The 23,795-nt window shown below is 41.1% G+C and overlaps 1 protein-coding gene across 1 annotated transcript in view; it reads right to left on the bottom strand.

The window, feature by feature from the left end:
- The window catches only part of ADAM22 (ADAM metallopeptidase domain 22), a 124,309-nt gene that overhangs the window by 17,519 nt on the left and 82,995 nt on the right, over positions 1–23,795 (bottom strand). The window contains exons 10-26 of the mRNA XM_061996254.1: positions 23,635–23,706; positions 21,956–22,122; positions 20,023–20,107; positions 19,497–19,587; positions 17,711–17,762; positions 15,786–15,885; positions 12,008–12,079; positions 11,424–11,516; positions 9,345–9,425; positions 9,073–9,123; positions 8,781–8,844; positions 7,169–7,274; positions 6,039–6,155; positions 5,211–5,379; positions 4,516–4,624; positions 3,691–3,781; positions 2,726–2,743 (exon numbers count right to left, since the gene is read on the bottom strand). Of these exons, the coding sequence (XP_061852238.1) occupies positions 2,726–2,743; positions 3,691–3,781; positions 4,516–4,624; positions 5,211–5,379; positions 6,039–6,155; positions 7,169–7,274; positions 8,781–8,844; positions 9,073–9,123; positions 9,345–9,425; positions 11,424–11,516; positions 12,008–12,079; positions 15,786–15,885; positions 17,711–17,762; positions 19,497–19,587; positions 20,023–20,107; positions 21,956–22,122; positions 23,635–23,706 (1,538 nt within the window). The remainder of the gene's footprint in view (positions 1–2,725; positions 2,744–3,690; positions 3,782–4,515; positions 4,625–5,210; positions 5,380–6,038; positions 6,156–7,168; positions 7,275–8,780; positions 8,845–9,072; positions 9,124–9,344; positions 9,426–11,423; positions 11,517–12,007; positions 12,080–15,785; positions 15,886–17,710; positions 17,763–19,496; positions 19,588–20,022; positions 20,108–21,955; positions 22,123–23,634; positions 23,707–23,795) is intronic.

The raw sequence follows: 23,795 nt of genomic DNA, 5'->3' as shown, positions 1-23,795 counted from the left end.
ACACATACACAAACATGCACAAATACTAGTTTAAAAGAAAGAGGCAAGGCTAGCAATCCATGAGGAAACCGTTCACCACACACAAGAAACGTATTCATCACTCAGCCAGCTGAGAGAAAACTCCTGCATGCTTCTGATATGTGAGAAAAGAGGTGGTTTTGGTAGGGAAAAATGAGGAACATTTCACTCAGGTTTCAAAGTGAATAGTTTGTGGTTCTTAAGACATTGGGTAATCAGGTTCAGACATTTCAAATGGATCGTCACTCTGGCGGTGCAAAACACCCTCAGGTGCAGTACAAATCCTGTTGCCTGAGCTGAACACGTGTCTGGATCAAAAAGGAGCTCAGGAAAGGGAATGCTTTATTCCTTCTGAGATGGATACTTTCCACTTGACTTTTGGATCATCATTGATTTCAAGGATAGTAACCCATTGTGCTGTTTAAACCTCAGGAGGATAAAACCCTTCAGCTTATCAACGGTTCTCTTGTGCAGGACACCTAACACCAGTCTCACAAGTTCTCAGCTGCTCCTGATTACAATAGAATCTATCTACCAAGACACAGAAAAATAATGCCACACACATCTGACAATAGTTTATCCTTTTCCAGTACTAGAAGCTCGGTTTTAATGCATAAAACTATCTATGCATTAGAAAGTCCTAATCAAGCCGTGCCACTTTCTTACAGGCTAGTGAATTCAGTGCCAGCAGAAAAACTGCTGTGCAGATATGCCAGTCACAGTTCCATCAAGTACCTGCTTTGACAGTTGGCCGCAGCATCATACTAGCAGCTTAGTTATCTGTTCAGCCTTGCACTTTCCAAGGCCTTTTTGCTGCAGTCTGCCCCTATTAAGATATGCGTTTATCACAAGGCTGACACACATTCAAATCGTGTCCAACTACAGACCTTCTCTGGGCTCCCTTCATTCCACATACGAATTTCTAATGCTCCTGAAGTATTTGAAGTACATAATTACACGGCACATAAATCACCAGTGTAACAGAGCACTTCCACACTAGCTCTTCTAGCACCTCTTAAGCCTCAGTTCTTGTGTCATTGCTCAGCCAGCACATCACTGCGGTGAGTTGACTCGGTGTGAGCAGCTCTGCCCCTCAGGGTTCTTCCACCAAACTGTCCTCTCACTACCCTGGCAGAAACTACTTCTCCCACGTGGCCATGCCCTTTAAGCTGCAGTATCCCAGTTGGCAGAATCCTTGCTAATTTGCTCTTTTTATTATTTTCAACTGACTCACTTCAGTTGCTTGGTACTACCAAATATCATTCCTCATGCAATGCACAAACACACCCCAATGGCTTGTTCTCATCTTTAGTAAGGACTAATTGTGAACAAACTTTCCCTCTGGACACTGGTAGACGTCTTTTTTTTCCACTTAGGGAGCACTCCTTGTACATATCCAAGATCACTCTATTTAGAAGTCAGCCTACAGAACTTCATTTCAAGATGCAGCTGCTAAATATCACCATCGTCTCCAAAAGCCTCAGCTTTACACTGTTTTCTACTCTGTCCATACCCACAGACACTGACTGACTGCATACTCACAATTGTCTGTCCACACACTCATCTCTGGAGAGGGGGGAATGCAATAAAGATGGATTCACTAATATTCCAACAAGAGCATGTATAGGGCAATCTCCTCCTGTACCTCGAGCTTCTGGCTGCTCTGTCCACAGCCAACACAATGAGACACAGAAAAGTGACCCGATGGCCACATTAGTCTGTGCCTATGGACCCTGACATTCAGCTTGCCTTGTGCTGGGTGACATCTACCAGTCACTAACTTCTCCACAGACTTGACTTCAATAGCTTTGCCTTTTTCCTGTGGCCATTCCTGCCACCTATCTGACCTTGTAGGATACAATAAGCACTTGGTGGAGCTTTTCTGCTTTTTGCAAGTTATTTATTTCAGGCCTGGAAGAAAGGAGCTACACAGGCAAGAGAAATGGAGAACAAGCACAACGGGTAAGCGACAACAAAGCAGCAGCTTGGAGCCACAGGTGGTGACACAGGCAGAAAACAGGAGAATCTGAGTAATTGCCTTATCTGTAGGGAGACTGGGAGAGGAAGCAGACAACTTTCTTCCAGAAGACCAGTCTGCCAGGTAGATGATTGATGAAAGGAAAGTGGTCTTCCAGGAGACAAACCTCAGTCACAAAGAACTGTGTGGTTTTTGGCCACAAGATCAAAAGGGTGACAAATTCAGCACTGGGCTGAAGAAGGTCCTGTGCTTTAGCTACAAAATTAATGGAGCAGGGTGGTGGGAAGGAACAGGCTCTTCATTTGCACACCAATTTAAATGCATTGTATTTTTAATTGCAAAGAAGCTCCAGGAATGAATTTGTCTCAAAAGGTTCCTGAACATTAAGTCAACATTAATTATTAAATTCTCAGCCTCCCAAGAATGCTTTTACCTCTCCTAGGACATTTTCAGTCTCTCTCAGTGGAAATATTCTCCTGTTTTCCTCAGTAAAATAGTCTATCACAGACATAAACTTTATATTTGCCACCGAGTCCAGAGAAATCAGGATTTCAAGCAATGCCTTTATAGAACAAATATCAATTTCATATACTCAAGCAAAGATTCTTTAAGATACACTAATTCATATAGTGATCACCATAATTTCTTTACAGCATGTAAATAAATAAGAGAGAAGAAAGGGTATTTTCAGGGCTTTCTAATATACATCTTGTTACTTTCACCACATACCTCTGTCTTCTGTAGTTTCTTTCCATACAAAAAGAAACAAAAGAAAGAAGAATGGGTTATGAGTATCCATGGTCAAGAGAAGACATTTAGAGAGAAAAGCAATGTGTGCTGAATGAAACTTTTGCTCAAAAGATTTCTACAGAAATCACTTTTGAAACAAGCACACTCATAAACATCCTAAATCAGAAGAAACAAGAACACATATTCATGATGACAGCTAAAGTCAGTGCTGAGCTGGAGGTAGAGTTCATGATGAGTTTAAGCCTATTCACTGTGAAACTGATAGTGAAAGGTGTACTCTTGCCCTCCAGCTCCAAAAACTAATCCCACTGGCTAGATATGATCTCAAAATGAGCCCTTAACTTTTAGTGTGGTATTCAAAACTGAAGCCCAGATCTTCAGATAGTGACAGAAGCTGAGGGTCAGTCAGGCTGAAATAATCTGTTTTGCCTCTCAGTGAGCACAACAGTGGCAGCTGTTCATCAGGAGAGAACTTGCACCTTATCTGCAAACTGCACATCTCTCTCTCTCTCACTGAAAAACATGTGTAGATTAATTTCAGGTTAACCTAGATGAATAGAAACATCTGTTTAAGGAAGCCTGTGGTTAGATGTTTTACTGACTGAAGGCTAATTTTGCTACATTTACTTCGTCATTAGGAGAGATTGAATCAGACTGTATTCCTACATTTCTTTTGCCAGATATAGTAAACCCATGATCTGCTTGTCTACAAAAAAGGAAATAAGAAAATAAGAAACAAATTTTAAGCCTGGATCAAGCTCTCCAGAACTACACACACAGGTAAGAAATGACTGGAAAAGGCTAACACTGTTAAAATGACACTGTATAAATGTTATTCGGTTGGGATTTCTTAGATTAGGTTTGAATCCCTTTTCATAACATCATCAGCAATCAGATGAAAGCAACATATTTTAACTATATTAAGAATAACACAATTTACTTACTTGTAACCCCAACCAGTTATTCCTAAAACGAGAGCCAACACTAAAATGGTGCCAGCAATAGCCCCTATTATTATGTTTGTGCTAACAACACCTGGAAACACAAGAAAGGGGAAAAACACACAGGGTTTTAGGAGACAAATATACAAAACCAGTAAATACACTGTCTTTCAAAAACTTGCTTGGACAGCTTGCACTGGGGCTGATTAACTGTAAGGAGTAATATAATCTTGAAGCTTGGAACAGACATTTGCAAATCAAGTTTTGACCTCTGTGTCCCTTAACTGGACATTTGCTCCTTGGGAAAGTTGTGCTAGGTATGCCAATACAATGTTATAAATATTAAATTGCTGTAGCTTTCATCCTTAAAACATGCCTGGCAAATACATGTTTACCATTGGAATAATTGTGACTCTTTTGTTTGTTTTTGTTGAAACCCCTTGTACAGATGAATAAAATAATAAACATTCTATGATTCTAACCAAAAGAGATATCCTGGAAGACCATAAAACTGTTCTCCCACATGGATTTATAGCAAAAAAAACCATCTACATCTTCATTTTTCCACAATCTCTTGTATACAATCCTAAAGGGTCATATAAACTTTTGCTTAAAAAATATAAGAGCCTAAAATTGATGTGTTAACATTCTGCACATTGGCCACGAGCTCATTCACAGACATGGAGTGGGAGCTTCTGCTGTGGCTGCAAGGGAAGGGAATGAGGCTCTGAATGGTGCACTCTGCTTTGTGCTAACTGAGCAGGAGATCCAGTTCTGTTTAAGGTACCTGAGCTTTTCCAGTTATGAGTAAAAATTATAACAACCTACCTTTATTGATGGCATCTTTATAAAAAAATGCATCATCTTTGATCCGAGAACTGCAGTCATCTCCTCCCCAGGATCGGTCACAGACACACTTGATTTCATTGCTACAAACCTGCAGTCAGAAGTGTAGTTCAGAATAAAATCACAAAATTAATCTATTCTTCTAATTAACACCTACTGTATAGGTGCAGCCACACTGCACTGATTTTGCCTGCAAAACTTTGCAAAGGACACTTTTAATAGTCAGCACCTGATCTAGGTGGGACCTGCTACTGCAGGGGGGTTGGACTAGATGATCTCTAAAGGTCCCTTCCAACCCCTACCATTCTGTGATTCTGTGAAATAAACAGAGCATCTAGAAGAATAGACACTCAAGTTTCAGGTTTTAGACCTTTATGCTCTCCAGCACATTGCCTGAGGAACTATCAATCCAGTTAACAGCAGTAATAGAAACAGAACTGATTGATTAAATGTTTGCAAAACTAATGCAAACTTACTGTGACTCATTGTTTAAGATGCTTGACTGGAATGTATTATGTTTACTTATGTGTCTCCTCCCTCTTTCTTTTCCAACAGCTCCTCCTGTATAGACTTCTAGAGTCACATTGTTGGCTTCCTGAAAGGTCTACAGCTAGTACACTGCACAATGCCAGACACTCAACAAAAACAGAGAAAAAGGATGAAAGAGTAGAACATACACCATGTCCTGAGCAAATCTGGCTGCCTGTGGTGCCTGGGCAGGTACTGAAGTTGAAGGCCTCGGTGGGGAGGCAGCGATGCTCCAGGCACACCATGTCTGGCCCGCATGGTGTCCCATTCTCCACGTAGCCCAGGTCCGTCTCCTCGTCCAGCTTCACGTGGCCACCACTGTAAGACAACCAAGAGGACCCTGGAGGCTTGTGCTTCAAGCCTCAGCTCTGGGATGCTGCATTCATTTCTGACTCCATTATATGATGCCCAGGACCAGGAATTGGCTTATTTATCTCACTAGCCCTAACACAAAACAAGTCAAAAGCCAGAATAACTACATCCAACAAATGCATTGGGGAAAACAAAGGGCAAAAAAAGCTAGTGTTGGATAAAATGTCAAGTTTACTTGTGTGGGGCTTTGCTTCATCTTACAGCTGTATGAAGCAAGAGAACACACCAGGTCTATAACTAGGATTCAGCTAACATATCAAGCTGCCAGTTAGCTTTGGAAGTGCAGGCATATGTCTAAGTATTTTGAGTACATTAAGTACTTCATAAACATTAAGGAATGTTAAACCAAGAGGCCAGAGAAGAGCTTTATATCTCTATGGGCAAAATTAACTACTACACAGAGGGGACTGCAAAACAGCTGAGCTCCCCACATGCAGTCAAGCTCCTGAAGCTTAACAGAAGTTGAGCTACAACAGTGGCTATGTGTTAATACAAAAAATATATATACTTAATGGAAACAGTTGTTGTCTATTTAGGAATGGAAAAGCTGCTTTTCCATGTCAGATCCATATTGTCTCTGTTCTGTTTTCAGGACCTTCAGTTACCTGCAGTTGTAGACTTTTCCATACTGCAAGATTGATGATGTGATTTCACCATCAAGTTCTCCAAGTCTAGGTATGCTGGATATATTGGAGCACAGGAGGTATCCACAAAGCACATCCCTGCATTGAGAGAATAGACAGGTACTCACTGAGAAGAAAATTCCATGAAAAGGGATGATCTGAAAAAAGTGTTTTCCTTCACTTGCTTTGTAACAGGTTTGTTATCCTTTGCTTTGTTATCCCAATGACAGTAACTCCCTTAAGTAAGGTCTTTTTTCCCAGGTAAATCATCCTCCTAGGAGCTGAGACTCAGAAAAGAGCCTTTTTCATGATGTATTATCAAAATGCTCTGAGTAATAGCAAGCTATCAAGAACAAACCATATCAAATTCATTTAATATCCTATTAAGATACAGTAACTGCCCCATAGAGGAGAAGCAGCAGATACCAGCTTTAAACAAACTCTCCCAGGACACGTATGTAAGGGAACTAGAGATATCAAGTTTAATTCAACTGTTGAAGAGACTTTGCAACTCCTGTATGGAGATTTGTGCACTGTCTGGCTTCTCCCATCTTACTGAATGCTTTTTTACTCATTAAGTTGTAATGGAACAAAAGTAATGTTATCAAACCTCCACAGAAAGGTGGGGAAGGACACCAATTAACCTCTAGCCAGGACCAGAGTTCAAATGAAGAACTCATCTGAAAAACTAGAGGGTAGTTTGATGAGGGCTGGTGAAAGGTTCAGAAATAACCAACTGCATAAACATAGAATGTGAAGCACCAGTTTACACAGCAGCTTGCAGGAAAAGATGTGGAGATATGATGAAAATAGAACACAGCTTAGCAATGCAGTGGCACAGCATTAAAGGTGAACACCACACTGAGATGTGAAACCACAGGCTGCTATTCTCTGCACTGCTAAGCCTGAATTTAAAGCTCAAACAGTGCTCTCCTGTCAGAGATCATCTCCTCTTGGCACTCCTCTTCCTCCAGAATTTTCTGCACTGTCTGCAGAAGGCCAGGAGAAGTCTGGTCTGTACAGAGGCTTTTTGAAGTCTCTTCATGGCAGCTTAAGAACTAGATCAGAGAGAAAAATCCCACACCAGTTGTTTTCCAAATGGATATACTTACTGTTTATTGCACTGTATCCAAGAGTCCTTGTCTCTTCCACAGTTTCCTTTCTCTGTGCCTTCAATATTCAGCTTCTCATAGCAGTACCTGTCAGCAGCTGTCACTTCTGAAAACAGAAACAAATCTCTTCTAAGATGATGAAGACTTCAAAAAACCAGGTCCTAGGAAATGGTAGTGCACAATCAAAGCACCTGTGGCCAGGTTTTGGTAACAAGGGCTACAGTGGTGGCTGCTTTAAAAGGAAACACTGCTAGAAGCTCCCCTTGTATCTGACCGTGGCTGAGACAACTAGTGATGGAGGTAATGCCTCTGTGACTAATATGTTGAGGAAAGGAGGCTGAAGTTGTGCAGGTGCTAAACTGCAGCAGAAGGGAGTGAGAATGTGAGAACAACACCTGTGCAGACACTAAGGTCAGTGGAGGAGGGGAAGGCACTGGAGCAGAGGTTACCCTGCAGCCTGTGGTGCAGCCCATGGTGAGGCAGATGTACCTCTGCAGTCCATGGAGGAGCAGAGATCCACTCGGAGCCCATGAAGGACCCCACGCCAGAGCAGGTAGATGCCTGAAGGAGGCTGTGACCCCAGAGGAACCTCATGCTGAAGCAAGTTCCTGGCAAGACCTGGAAACCTGTGGACAGAGAGGAGCCCACACCAGACCAGGTTTGCTGTCAGGACTTGTCTCCCCATGAGGGACCCATGCTGGAGCGGTGTGTTCCTGAAGGACTGACTGTTTTCCCCATGGATGACACCCATAATGGAACAGCTCATGAAAATCTTAGCCTATGAGAAGGACCCAGATTGGAGAAGTTCCCAGAGGACTGTCTCCCGTGGGAGGGACCCCACACTGATGCAGTGGGAAGTGTGAGGAGTCCTTGCCCTGAGAGGAAGCAAGCAGCAAAGACCACCCGTGATGCACTGACCCTAACTCCCATCCCCTTGTCCTCTTGTGCCCCTGGGGGCAGGAGGTAGAAATCCATGAAGAAGGGAGGGGTTGGGAGAGGTGTTTTAAAAATCAGTTCTTATTTCTCATTTCCCTATTCTGTTTAGATTGTTAGTAAATCAAACCAATTCTCCCCAAGTTGAGTCTGTTTTGCCTGTGACAGTAACTGCTGAGAGCTTTCCCTGTCCTTATCTCAGCTTGTGAGCCTTTTATTACTTTTCTCTTTCTCCTGTCCCTTTTAGGGGAAGGAGTGATAGAACAAGTTGGTGGGCACTTGACACCTAGCCAGAGTTAAACCACCACACCTGCACAGTGCTCTCAATGAAAAGATTTATGTTGGCACCACAGGACTGTTTTGAGATTCTCATTTGATTGACCAGGGTTTAGTGGTCTGAAAGAAATCAATAAACATGAGTACAGGCTCCCTAGGTGGTTATTAATGAGAAGTTAAACCTAAGAGTTCAGAGTAATCACCGGTAAGTTATCCAACACCAGAGAAAGAGCTGGAAAAGAAGATGGAAAGACAAAATAAAGAGGTAAGAGGGGGAAGGATATACAGTGGTAGATGGTTTTAAGTGGTTCTGAATATATCTCTTCTATAATTTTTCTCAGCTAAGATAATCCTTCAAGCCACAGGAATGACAACCAACAGAGAAACAATAACGTTCACTCACTTTCACCCCAGATATATTTACATTGCCGGTCTCTAGTTTTACATCTTCCTCCAAAACAAATGCCCTAGAAAGAAAGAAAAGATAGAAGAAAAGTTTCAAATAGCTTCATTTTCCACAAACAGCATTTGTTTAATATACAGCTTTGTCACATGCCTTCTATTGAGGCAACTAATACTTTCTGTTCAGCTTAGCTTAACTGTCCCAGGTGACTTCCAAAGACCTTAAACCTAAATCTATAAAAAGTAATCTATAAAAGTGGAAAGAATGGAACAGAAATTGAAGTGCTAATTACCTGCTTGTTATCACATGAATATCCATCCATTTTATGAATATTGGGAGAACACTATGGAAAAAGAAAACAATTAATAGATCACAGATCAGAGGAGCCAAGCATACAACAAATGGCAGATGGAAAATTACTGCAGGATCATGCTGGTTTTTCCAGTATCATCAGGTTTAATACAATTTTTATAGACCTTACTATATAAAATGGTAGCATTCACAGTGATGGAGAGACTACAGGTGAGGTCTTTTCATCTCTGGGGTAGAAGATATAAAAATCACCTGACTGGAATTTCCTGTGCAGTTCTCTGCAATATCACAATCGTTCACTGCTTCTCTGCATAAAACTCCTTTAGGTTCAAACTGGGGAATGAAAAGGACAGAGAATTAATGTCTTGGTTTCTCCATATCTTGCCTTAAATGTAATATTGTCTTAGAGTTTTAACTACAGTTATCTTGGTCAGGCCATTGTGCCTTTTGGGACTGTTTTAAAACAGGGAGAGTGATCCTGATTTTCTCTCTAGGAATGCATAAGACTGAAAAGCTCTAGGTATAAACACTATGGTTATTACAGTGCTCCCTTGCAGAACAGAAACCATCAATAAATGTACTGAATTTTGTACAGTTTGACATCACTTTCTAAGTGACCAGATATTTAACAATGAAAAATACATCAGCAACCTAACGTAGCCACTGTGGTTTAAGACTGTGCTAATTGTCAAGACCTGTGAAAGCAGAAATAAATCCCACTAGTGGCAGCTGTTAGTGCAGATCTTTTTATTTTCCCTGTAAGGTTTTTTAAGCCTGGGATATCCAGTTCCTTTTGCAACTCTGTCACTTTTTTGGGGACCTACGTGCACACACACTTTATCAGGGCAACTGCTAACTCCACAGCTGAACATCAGTAGAAGAGCTAGACTCTGGTATTTTCTCAGCCTTCAGCCTATCTTTTCCATACCAGTCCCTGGAAAAATGCAGACAGACAGGAATGCTGTCAGAGATGCTACAGGATGCTGGATGTACACCCACCGTGTTCTGCATGCAATCCTTCACTCCTGCTTTCAGGCAGGGTATTACAGGAGAAGGTAATCCTAAGTTTGGGAAACATTATATATGGTCAAGTCCTGATTAACATCTCCTAGGACACGTGTTCTGCCTTTTTCTTCACCTTCATCAGTCTGTATGTAGCTAAATCCTTGTCTCATTTGGAAAAATAATACAGGTACACACAAGCTTATTTTTTCTTCTATGAGGCTTTAATACAGTGCCTGTGTGACTTAGATACCTGAAATAAAAATCACCCACACTGCCAATCTGCTGGGTTTTTTTAATATTACATTTTAAAAAAGGAATGTGCTTGGGGAAATGTCATCTGTTCCAGCATAACCTGTGCTGCTTCTAATGTTAGGACGAGCACAAAGTCAAGAATGTGGTCCACTGCTATTACTAATGTTCCTCCTAAGGAAATTAAACCCTCAAACGCCCACAGATGAAGACAAAAATATCACACATAGTACACCACAGTTTTAATAACACTGATAATAATTATCATTATTCCCAAATGAGTATAAACAACTAGTTGAGGTCATATTTAGCTGGACTCCTTTACAGCCAAGAGGTGGCTAAACCTCTTGACTATTTACTGATGTAGCAAGAATATCTTATAGTTACATAGGGCTTGATTCCCTTTACTGAATGGGGTTTCAGTCAGTCCAAACATCAATAGACACAGGTAGGTGTAACTAAAACTGAAACCAGGTGTCTTTTAGATGAAGACTTCTGAACACTTTTGCTACCTGGGGGTTTGGGGGGTTTTCTTTACTCTATCTTTTTACTGTTCAGGTGTGGGAGCCCTGGTACAGGCTGCCCAGAGGGGCTGTGGAGGCTCCTTCCTTGAAGGTCTTCAAGACCTGCCTGGACATGTTCCTATGCAACCTGATCTAGGTGACCCTGCTTCTGCAGGGGGGTTGGACTGGATGATCTCTAAAGGTCCCTTCCAACCCTACCATTCTATGATTCTATGATCCTTCCCTCAGGCCTCTGAGGTTAAATTTTCAGGGGACTAATCCAGAGTAACAGGTAAGGTGTTGGGAGTGGATCTAATGAAACTTCTTGGGACTTCAACCTGGTTCAAATGTGCCTGAAGGCTTTAATTCAGCTCCGCGTTTGATCACAGTCCATATCTCAAACAGCCAAGCCTAAAAGACAGAGAATAGCCCCAGACAAACCAGTTTTCAGCCAATTTTAAAAGGTAAGCTTTTGGAAAAGGAATCACAAGGTCTGCAAGGAAAAAGACACGTGCTGTGGTGCCTGTAGACGCATTTTCCCCCCAGGACACCGCAGTGCAGTGACTGCCCTTACCCGGCACTTCCGACAGCACAGCCCGTTGCTGCACTCTGAGCCCGCTGTCAGGGTGCAAGTATTGCAGCACTCTCCTCCTTCGTTGGCACACTCCTGAGGAACACACACACTTAGAACAGAATACATGGGAAAAGCAGATGAGCCCCAAGCTCTCTTATTACTTCTCGTCTTAGCATGCTACCTGAATGGATTTTTAACCAGTCTTTTATGCACCTGGAGGCTGTAGGGCAGGAAGCTGCCGCTTCCTATGCAATATAGGAAATCATTTTTTTAACTTCACAGTGTAAGCATTAAATACTGACATTTTAGCACTCACCAGAGTCAGGTTCCCCTCTAGGAAAATGCATTTTTTAACATCTTTTAAGGCTTGATTCCACACAGGTAGCTATTGCTACTACTCTTCAGAATTTATGTGGTGATAAAACAAAAAAAGCTGATCCACATTGTGTTAAACATGATGGAAAAAGGTAAGACATGATGAATCCTTTGCCACAGGACTTGAACAGTGCCTGTTTTCCTCCACTTAACATCAAAGGCAGTGATGGACACCACCAAGTTGCTAATTGAAACTCCGCTGCACTCACCGCTATCGTCCCACAGTCACATTCTTCTCCGTCTTCCACAAAGCCATTGCCACATTCTGGAGGATCCAGAAGCTGCAGGGCAAAATCAGAAATCAAAGGCTATGCCTCTCCTAAGGGAATTATCATCATATTTACTCTCTACAGGAGTTTTTTTTAAGCTATTACTCCAAATGCATTAACTGAAAAAGAGTAGCCACAAGTCAGGGAGAAGGAGAACAACACAACTGAAATGTGCAGAAAACAAACGATGCTGTGAATCAATGCAGCAATACTGCCAAGTCATGTGGCCTTTTCTCTGTGTGTCATTTTTTTACAGCAGATTCAGTTTAAACAGAAGTCACAATCAAAAAAACAAAAGGTGTGACAATGAAGGCAAACAGTTAAAACATTATGATGTTATCACCACAGGAGTTGCAATTGCTGCTGTTCTGGGATTCGAGTGACGAGGGCTGTGTCCCAAGTTGAAGCCTGCATTATAACTTCAAGGAATACCCATAAAAAATTGTCCTTTAGTATCATGTGATGCAGAAATGCAGGGAAAAAGAAGAGGTTTTGTTTCTTTGTCAGTGTTTGTTGCAGTCAGATAGTTTTCCTTCTCTTCTCCTCTACCACAGTTTGGAACATCCAGCAGTTTTCTGTAAGCATGTCACAGATGGCTGTGTGTAGCCAATGAGGCTTCCTCCTTTTGCCTTCAGCCTTCTCACTGTAACTTAAAAATGTCTCTTTCCCAGAAGCCAGATTCATTCACCATTTTTTACACAGGATCTATGCTATGCTCTCTTGTAAGAACCATTTATTCTCTGCTCTTTCCACTTTCATTGTTCCTGTTTTACCTAAAATATCTAAAGGTATTTCTTCAAAATCTTATGTTTTCTTCTGCCCAAAGGGAAAAAAAACCCAGCAGCCTTTATGACATAAATAAGAAGGTGCATAAGTGTGTCACCAACACTAAAATTTTGCAGATTCTCTTTTGAGTTCTCCAGTTAAATGAGGATTGTTCCAGAAACCACTTCGCTCACGAGTTATCTGCAAAGGTGTATCACTCATGGCATAGGGTGTTTCTCAGCAGCTGCTGTCTTTCTGTGAGTAACCCACAGGATGGAGCGTCATCCCCTGTACTTCACTGTGCACAAACCAGCCTGAGGCTCGTGGCACAGGCTGACCTGCTATTATTAGATCTCCCTATTGAAATGGAAATTTCACTGCAGCATGAAATGTGCATGTAGAATTTAACATCAAATGTAAGCAAGCAATCAGCTTTTAGTATTATTAAACAGCTGTTAAAAGTGCTTGTTTCCTACTGTTTTTACAGACATCTTTAACTTCTTCAAGTATTTCTAGGTGTGCTGCACAATACAGAAAAGTAGATGGCAGTTACAGAGGGTCCTGCCTTAAAACATTGACCCAATTTGCTGAGGGACAGCTAGGGAAGGAAAAAAAACAACATGAAAGCATAAAAAATGGGTTATTTTCCCCCAAATGTCATATAATTCATCCATTCATTTGAAAAGAGCAAACAGTCAATATGCTCTAGTAGTCATTGATGTAATTTTGGGGATCACAGCTGATTTTACAGTGGAGCACTGTGGAACAAAACTAAGTTTGTGTTTCCCCACCCTTGCTAGGAAACACATTTTTGACAGCCCTGTGAATTAGACAGACATCCATTAACAATAACTTTAAACCAATCCAAACAACAATACATAAGAGAGTCTAAATCACCCTGGCTTCCCACAGCTAACTTTCACATTTCCACACGCTATTAGAAATGCTGCCAATCTAAACTGAGAGGAGAGTAATTGGTTTTTATCAAGTGACAGGTGTGTAAATGAAACATAATCACTGAACAAGCCCAAGTAAGACACATTACACAGTGGAAACAATTCACTCAAGCAAAGAAATAAAGTCATCAATATTTCTCTCCACCTTTAATGAGATGGGAAAAAGCAAACTACTAAAATGCAGGTGCATTAAAGAATGAGAAATCTTACATCTTACTAAATAACAACAGTGCTTTCTCCTCACTTTTAGTAATACATTTTTCCATGAAAAGAAGACCTTTGAGACAAGCAGACTGAGCTTTCCCAGATTTCATGCCTTCTCTTCCTCTCTCTACCATTTATACATTCTATGGTTGTCAGAAGATGTACTTTTTCTCAGGCACTTTCAGGAGGAATGTGCATCACTCCAGAACTGGCTTTCTCTTTTACATCCATGACCACCTCAGCTATCAAACCTTTTACCCATGTTGGATTGTTTTTCTGCCTTGGCCTCTTTCTTTTGTTTGTTCAAAGACAGGCATCAAATAGAGGATAACATTAGTTATATATAGAAAAGAGGCAAGATCGTTCTCTACCACATTTTAACACACGCTACAGTAAATGGAGCAGGAATACACTGAAATCCTGCTGCAAACCCTCCATTGTAGAAGCATTTCCATCTTGGCTGGAGTTTCTTTAGCCTTGTTTTGTTCTTATCTCCCTTAACTGGCTCTGTTAACTTTAAACTCATTGCATCCTTCACATGAATATACCCGTTTCACAGGCCAAAACTGAGACAAGAAACGTAAGCAAATACTATCTCAAGAGATATTCCTCACTTCTGATTTCCAAGGCCTCTGATTTCATACTTTAAGAGGTACATTTTGAGGGGATGAGTCAATCATTTACCTGGGTCCCAATGCTTCTGTCGCCTTCCCACCCACAAGCCTTTAGGGTGGTAACACTGTCAAATGAAGTGAGGTGCAGGATTTGCCAGCCTTCCCTGCTTGGGGAGCTGTCCAGCACACTGCAGGGCTGTGCAGTCACTGTGTGCTGGCCCCCAAGGAGCTGAGATGAGCTGAGCACTTCTCACTAGACCTGCTTCTGCCCCAGCCCACACAGTTCAGGGGATGACAGACCCTGGTGAAGGCACTCATCAGCCACAGGCTCTCTTAGTGTCGGTCCCCTGCTCCTCAGGGCTTTCTCTCCTGCTCTTCCAGGTTTAGAAAAACTAGTCTAAATTTTCAAACCATGTTCTGAGAACCACTGTAAAAACTTTGCCTTCTCCAAACAGAATATTACAACGACTTTCATGCACTGACACCTGCAAAGCTGCTGGGCTGCTTGGCTGAGCACCTGTAGAGGCTCTTGCAGCCATGTGTTCATCTTGCTTAAACAAAAGCCATCTTACTTCAGCTTCCACAGATTTGTACCAAAAGAAATCAGTTCAACAGAAATTAGGACTCAAGCTGTGCAAAAGCTTTCCAAGACACCTGAAACCTCAGCAAATAAACTCGGTGACATTTTGGTGTATTTACAATATTCAGACCAAACCACACGAGGGATGGTTCTAGATCAAAGCCTCTTGGACATGAAACCACTTATTAAACATTAACAATCATAAAATCATAGAATGGGAGAGGTTGGAAGAGACCTTTAGAGATCATCTAGTTCAACCTCTCCCTGCAAAAGCAGGTGCACCTAGGATGTGCTGATATTTATTTAATGATATGATATTTATGATATTTATGATATCTATTATATATTTATGATTATATATGATGTCTATTATACATTTATGGTTATATCTATTTATTTCCATATCATTTCCAAACTACTATGAACTAAAACCATCTACTTTCACTCATATATCACCAGAAAACTTAGAACTGGGAGAGAATCAGGAGTATCAAGATTAGAGGTACTATTTTTTCCAACATCATCATTTCCACTCTTCTTGGTTTAATTTAAATTAGAAACAGCACAGAAGTAATGCTCAATAAGAAGGTAATGCTTACTTTGGTTGGTTTATTGAAAAGACAGGCTCCACCTCCATTGTTTAAAAATTCATGATACTCGTCAATATCGCACTTGGAGAATTTGCTTGGAAGATAATACCTGCACAGAAATAAGGCAGCAGGATTACTTTCTAAAGTGCTTTTCCCCCTATATTTTCTTTTCTTTATTTTTCAAAATGGGAGAAAATGTATAATGTTATGCTTTAGGAAAAAACACAAAGCCACAGTGCTCAGAGTGACTGCTTGCTTGGAACTATCTGATTTGTAAATCATTCTAGTAAATGACAAAAGAACTTTCAACAATGACACGCAGCTCATGGAAAGTGAGAGATCTAAAACACCTCACTAAGTTACTTCATGCCAAACTCCACAAAGCTTGTGACACAGTGTGTAGTTCTCACAAATATGACCTGTTCCACTAACAGGTCTGAGCTAAGAAATACATTTATTTCTTCTTGTACATCCTGTAGGAGACAAAAATTGCTCATAGTTCATTTCCTTCTCAGATTCAATTGCTCTTCTGGTCCACAGACCTCCTATAGAATAATGTCATTTTAAAACATACTTCTAACAAACATCAGCTAACACTTCACCTTCCCTCTCTCATGTGTCCTACTGAATGAATTTCATCTGAGTATAGAGTGACAACCTAAGGCACAGTGCACCACCTAAAAACAATTTGATGCAGAGGATCCTTGCATGGATCCTTTCCATGGGAAAAGAACTCCTCACAAAATAACTTTAATGATCTTTTTATCTAAGTCTTCAGTCATGACAGTACTTATGCTTCAAGCAGATTTTGGAGTCTCAAGTGCTTTCCTGTATCAGCTCATCACTGCATCACAAAAACATTAGCAGAAGTGCCATACAAAATAATCCTGCATTGCTGAGAGCAACAGCTTGCAAAACATAATTGGTCTTTTCTATCTGTAGTGTTTATGATTTAGCTCTGAAGACTACTGAGAATGTGGAGTTCATCAGCCTTCATCAACACACTAGGTAAATACAAGAGTTTTCTGTGTACCTAATTATTTGAGAGGTTTGGGCTTCAGATAAAGAATTTAAAAGCCATTAGATAAGGAATCACTTTTCTAGGACACTTCTCAGATTGGCTTTTAAACACACTAAAACCAGAAAAATCCTATTTCCTATGTTTTTAGGTAGGAAAGGTGAAAAAGACACACATTCACTCTTCCAAAGGGCTTCTTTGTTCAAAATTATTCTGTCTACAAAGCTATCCTGGAATTTGCAAGGCAGTTTGAAATCAATTTAGACATTAGGAGCACTGCCTGTATCTAAAACAAGACTATAGTTTGATTCATACACATGACAAAAGACAGGCCTGTAATACAAAGAATTAAGATCTGAATATACACATTAGAGAGCATCAAATTTCACCTAGCAGGAAAAAAATTTGCTGCTTCACTAGTTGTAATGTCACTGGAGAGATTTTAGCCAAGCTGTGGGTATAAGCATTCTCAACATCCAATGGCAGCAAGTTTTCTAACATGGGATAAAAATGATGGATATGGATGAAAGATCCCAACAGAAACACTGAAAATCAGACATACTTCAGAAATCTGATAACAGGATGTCAAGAATTAGGATGTGTCATTGTTTATTCCCACAAGGCAACTTGCAGGAAAGAAACAGCTAAGCCTGACCTGGCTTGGCTGCTGAGCTCTGTGCTTTGTGAGTTAAACCAGCAGCCACCAAAAATCCTCACATAGCCTCTCTTATATTCTCACACTTCTTTGAAATCATGTTGTTGTTTTCTACATGTGTTTTACAGCTAACACTTTACTTTCTGAAAATCAAACCACAGAAAATATTCTGCTGAACCACCAAAGACAAAGAGTTTCACACCTTTCCTTTAGTATGTCATTGTATCAAGGGCGTGACTTTCCTCCAGTGAAATGCCTTACCCTGTGTCTCCCATTATGCATCCAGACCACGTGTCCTCACACTTACACTCACCTGACAACAACAACAAAAAGAATGTTACATTTTGAGGTTTATTGAGTCCAAAAGAATGCATTTCTTACCACAACCACCACACTGTAATTAATCCATTTCATATCTAAATACAAGTGGAAAAGAACAATCTGCCTGTTTAATGGACACTTTAGTTGAAGTGCATCGCTGTGTATCACACTGACAGGCTTTCTTTCAAAAGCTACACATGGCTCTATGCAGTCTTGAGCTTTGAAAGTATGTCCTGTTCTTTCCTTCAAGTGAAGACAGGACCAAATGCAGTGTCAGCATCCAGCACTTGGAGGTCATGAGTCAGCTCTCCCACCTTCTCCTGGGTCAGGATATTTGGTTCCCAAATTTTCAGAGTAAAAAACATGAAGTATCATTTTAACCCTTCTAGTTGTTTAGTTCCTTTCTTTGACTATGTTAATGTGACTGAAGAAATTGACACTTGAAAAAAACCCCACACAAACAATAATGCACCCAAAGATGCATTAAATGGTCAGTAAACACAAGCCAGTAGAGCAGGATCTAGCAGTTCCTCTGCTTTCCCTCCTTTCCCTGCCTGCCACCCCTCCCTCCTGCCTTGCCAGGCTGTCTGGCATTGCTTTGCCCTCTGCTTTCAAAACTGTGCCTAGTGTCTATTTCTCTCCATATACTTTGCACCTAGATTTTCTCTTCCTGCAATTTGTCTTATATATACATGAACACTTTATTGCTTACATCTTAAAAGTACAAATAAAGAGGAAATAAGGCTCTAACACTCATATTCTCCTTCCCCATCCAAACATTTTCCTGCCCATCTGCTCAGCTGTGAGAAAGGGAATCATCACTATTATCTTCTTTGCTTTTAGCCTGCTCCTATATAAGGTTAATAGTACACAACTGGAAAACAAATACCAAACCTGTCAGTACCACAGAGCATCTGTCCTACATAGCTGAATGGTTTTCAAATTAAAACTACCTAAAATGCAAAAACCTTTCCATGCACTGTAAAGTACAACATTCACCTAAGCAGAATTTCAGCACTCAATACTGTGTTTTGGTTTTTAATGTAAACCACATAAGTACACATGATCCAATAACTAAGCACTCCAATTCATCATCTGAATTGCTTCAAAACTATGTTGTTTTATTCATGTCGAGCTGGGACTTTATGTAACCAGGAAGGAAGGAGGGTAAGGTGCTTGGGAGGTCAGGATGGGCAGAGATCTGAAAGCACTGCTGAGGTTGGTAAGAAGCTGGATACCAACGTTACAGTAGAGAAATGGTAACAGTAGGATGGTAAACACAGGAGATTTCAGTAAACTACATGAGAAAGAGGAAATCTGGATAATCTACACGAGGAATTAAATCAAGGCAAACAGGGAAAAAGCTCTGTTGTAAAAAACACCCTGTGTTGAGGTGGCTCCTCATCATCTTCACGTCTAATAACATCTGTTTCTACCTTTGGGCCATACAAGGTTAGTCAGTCAGTCTGTGGGTGTGAAGTTGCAGACTTCTTTCTTGTTTAATGAAATGGTGACACCAGTGCTACCAGCAATTATGGGCAGAGGGATATCACAGCATTTAAACAGAGGAAAATTAATGATATGTCAGTCTCTCCCCATGTTATTACAAGAAAAGTTAAAATAGTCCAACGTTGTGAGAAACATGGGAGGAAAACACGTATCAGAGAGACAATGGTAAGGTCCTTCACCTCTTCTCTTGAGACAGTGAGAAATCAAACAACCTTACCACTTAAAAGTTTTCTTCTGTCTGAGAAAATGCCAATGTTTTGGGCCAAGGTCTGTGCCAGGGTAACTGCCATTAGGTCTGGCTTTCCAAACTGGAAGAAACAAGGAAGGCAGGAAAAGTAATCAGTTACATACAAGTATCTCAGGTATAAGCGAAGCTTTTCTCATTTCAAGGCAATAAAAGGCAAAATCAGATGCAGAGTGTTAAGAGGTCTTACTTCAGAGCAGCTAGATAATGGACAAGTGAGGGAAACTAATGCTGGTTGGTGGATAAGTTAAGTAAGAGAAAGCTGTTTCTTTCTTGCCATTGTGGCTGCAAGTATGAATGACAGGACATTGCAGTATCTGCTGAGAAGTGTATTTGGATCTATATCTGAATTAGCTACTCATCACTCTTCAATGAGACATTCCTTCTACAGAGCTGCACTAAAACTCTGCATCAGACATTTTGAGGAACATGTCTGTGCTGGTAATTCCATGCAGGTAAATTTCCACCACTTTTTGCTCACAGCAGTATGCCCACCTACCTCATTCACACCTCCACCTTTAAGCAAGGAGCAGATTCCACCAGTGTGGGCTACACCACTTCGACTGCTCTGAAACCGACTGCCCCTTTGACAAAAAGGAAAAGAAAAGAAAGTTTACCCTGCTCAGTCCATGGGTTTTACACCATCCTAGCATTTACCCTTCTGTTTTCCAACTGGAATTTGCAAATGCTGCTTGCCAACACTATGCTACAAAGTTATGCAAAACCAAAACAGATAACCACTCACAAACCTCACATGACAAATTACCTCCAGGAAAGTTACACCATCTTCACTCCTCAGACTACTTAACACAAGAAAGCACAAATAGGAAGGGACTATTTCGCCAAACCACTGAAATCTCACCAGCCTTTTGTCCCTTGGCACACTACTGCAGCGAGTGACTCCTCCTCACACGTGCTAGAAGAGAGCACGGCAGAGGTCACCATGCTGCCAACACAGGGGGGACTGGTAAAAAGACACTTGTCTAGCTGGGCAATGCTGATGTGGTAAAACTCAAAGGGAAATGTAGAGGTAGGTGGAAACTGCAGTGGATCTCATTCAAGTGACAGATGCACTCTGAGCCTAAATGTAACCATGGTACTGACCACGTCAGCATGAATATCTGCCAGCTGCTGTAGACAAAATATGTTCTGCTCCACTTTAGAGCACTTGTCCATCCAAGCTGCAACAAATTCTTTCTTTCAAAGGAAAACAAAAAAAAAAATCCTCAAAAATCAATCTAATAGATTAACTGTGCTGAAGGTGGAAGTTCTTTTATAACCAGTGTACCATTACAAGTGCTAACCTCACCTCTCAACACAGCCTTGTCTCAGACACAACTTCAGGAATTGGTATTTCTAAACAATCTATGAATCAGACACTGTTGGTAGTGAGGTAGCACTGGAATTAGAGCAAACAGGGCCAATCCACAAACATTCAGAAGAAGACTTCCCCCAAAGACCTTACAATATCACCACAGAAGATATACAAAGAATGTGGCAGAACCTGACTGCAATTTTACAAATGGAGAACTGAGACCCAGAAAAATAAACATGTGCAAGCAACCTTTGCAGATCTTACTAAGTCTTTTGATGGCAGAAATCAACAGCAGTAATTGAGGATGTGCAAAAAATCCTGAGAGTGCATACTGGGGCTGGGTATCCTGGCACCCTACTGGAGCCATCTGAAAGTGAGGTGTTTAGGTTAACTTTATTCATACAGGCTCATACAGCAGTCAGCTGAGAGGGATAAGGACTGCAACAAAGCAATTCATCTGGCCTGTCTCACGTGGATCAAACAGCTCAGCCATGAATCTCTCTAATTTTCTATATGTATTTTATAATAGCAACCTTATTTCCAAAACATCTAAGGTATTTAGAGAAAATAACACTCCTCCCAGCTTATTCCTCTTACAGCACACATCTCTCTGGTGAACAAACCATTGCAAGGATCTGAAACACTTCAGTAGTCCTGCAGGATACAGATCATTCAACAAAGCAAAGCAGGACATTGTGCTTTTTAAGCAGGAAACCTCATTGAATGGCTTCAAAACCAATGTTCTGCTATAAAATAATACAACAGGGCTATTAGTGCTCTACTGGTGAAGAAGCCAACCTCTGAGGTGGGACCATGCATCACCTCCCAGGTGGCTGCACTCACAGCGTGGGCAATCACACAGAATAACCAAGGGTTACAGCGCATGCAGCTCAAGTTTAGTACGTTAAAAACTCAAACGAGACTCAAACCTCTTGTGGCACTGACAGGCAGTTTGGGCATTCACTTTTTCCCACCTCCCCATCAGAAACATTCTTTTTCTGAATTACTGTGGGTTACACACATAGCAGAAAGGAGATGCATCAGCCCACTTGTGATAAGCAACCCCCAAGGAAAGAAAACAAACCCCGGTAATAAAACATCACACGAGATTACGTACGAAAAAAGGTGAACTGCATCACTTTTCTCTCTGATAAAATCCCTCCTATATTTCATAAACTCACGTAGGGTCACCAAGGGGTTTTCAGATATGGTGAACTTGTTATCAGTAGCCCAGGTTTCCATGGCAACCAATACTATCCTGGTGTTAAGTTGTTCTTTATATATCTAGTACATTAACAGAATGAACAAATATATTATATCAAATAGAATAAAGGTGAGTTTTACCCCTTTTTTTTTGTAACAGCTTGCATTTTCACACAACTATTTAGCTTGTTTTAGCACACTTTACGTCCTCTGAGGTGATTTTATCTCCCTTAAAACCAACAAACAGACGCAACAACCAAGTACAACCTAATTTTAAGTCTAATTCTTCAATGCGCTCTCTTAGCCTGCAAAAAGATCCTTTGCAAGTCCTAAACAGGCCAAGGTGCATAGAAGGGATGTGGGGTTTTTGAAAATGTCACAGAATCACAGAACAGGAGGGGGTGGAAGGGACCTCTAGAGATCATCTAGTCCAAACCCCACCCCCTCCCCCTGCCAATTTGCTACGGAATCATCCCAAGTAGTTTAAAGATGTGGAATTAATGGCTCCTTTATAACATTCAGCTCACTCCAGTGACACACAAGGGCTCTCATACCAGTGACCTACAAAACCACACTTTTCACTGTTACATACCTCTAGAAGAGTATTTAATGTCATACTGACTGAATAATGCAAAAAGAGCCATCCTTTCAATACTGGGGGTTAATACTCCACATTAGATCCTTTCAAGAGTAGCAACCACGTTTCTTTTTCTAATAACACTGCTCAGGTGAGATGCAAGAGCCAGGAGCTCATCCAATCTAGTGCCACAAATATAAGCCACATAATCCACCTATTTGTCCCTCTTATTTACTGACATGCCCTTTTTCTGGAGGAGTTTTAGTACATCCTAATTTCAGGCTGTCTTTTGGGTTTCAAGCCGTCAGCATAGGGTTCCTGTGTTAAAAATTGTTGTATCTAACGGACTCTTTAAAGCTAGAGTGGAGCATCTCTCTTCTGATGAAAGGCTGAGGGAGCTGGGGCTCTTTATCTTGGAGAAAAGAAGACTGAGGAGTGATCTCATTCATGTCTACAAATCCATCCAGGATGGGTGTCAGGAGGATGGAGCCAGGCTGTTCTCAGTGATGGCCAATGATAGGACAAGGGGCGACGGGGACAAGCTGGAACAGAAGAGGGTCCAAACAAACAAGGAGAAACTTCTTTTCTATTAAGGAGAGGGAGCACTGGAAAGGGCTGCCCAGATGGGTTGTGGAGTCTCCTCTGGAGACATTCCAAGCCCAGCTGGATGAGTCCCTGTGTGACCTACTCTAGGTGGTCCTGCTCTGGCAGGGGGCTTGCACTGGATGAGCTTTTGAGGTCCCTTCCAACCCTTAAGATTCTATGATTCTGTGTAACTCAAACCTAAGGGATTGATCCAGTAGGATGCTCAACCATTTGAAGCAACAAAAAATCTCCAGTGTTTTACATTAAGACAAAGGCTTTATAGGTGCCTGGCTGTGGTTCTAGATGCAAACTCATCATCTTCACATGTTATTATTCAGTATACCGTGAACTGACAGCTCCTGCATCTATTGGCAAGAGGATCACATGACTCATCTCACATGTAAAAGAAAATCTAGTTGAGTGATACTTACTAAATCTGCCATGTTCACGACTGATTTAGCATAGCTGTTTGTATGGCCAACTGACAGGCGGTGCTTTTTGCACTGTGAGAAAACACAGACAAGTTACATGTACAGATTCCAGTAGAATAAGCTCCATTTCCAAAACAAAAACCATGATGTAAAAAGCAACT

Source organism: Colius striatus, chromosome 5 (assembly GCF_028858725.1).
Source record: "Colius striatus isolate bColStr4 chromosome 5, bColStr4.1.hap1, whole genome shotgun sequence".
NCBI classification, from domain to species: domain Eukaryota; kingdom Metazoa; phylum Chordata; class Aves; order Coliiformes; family Coliidae; genus Colius; species Colius striatus.
Note: the sequence above shows the minus strand (reverse complement) of the source record. Positions and strands in the feature narration are given on the sequence as shown.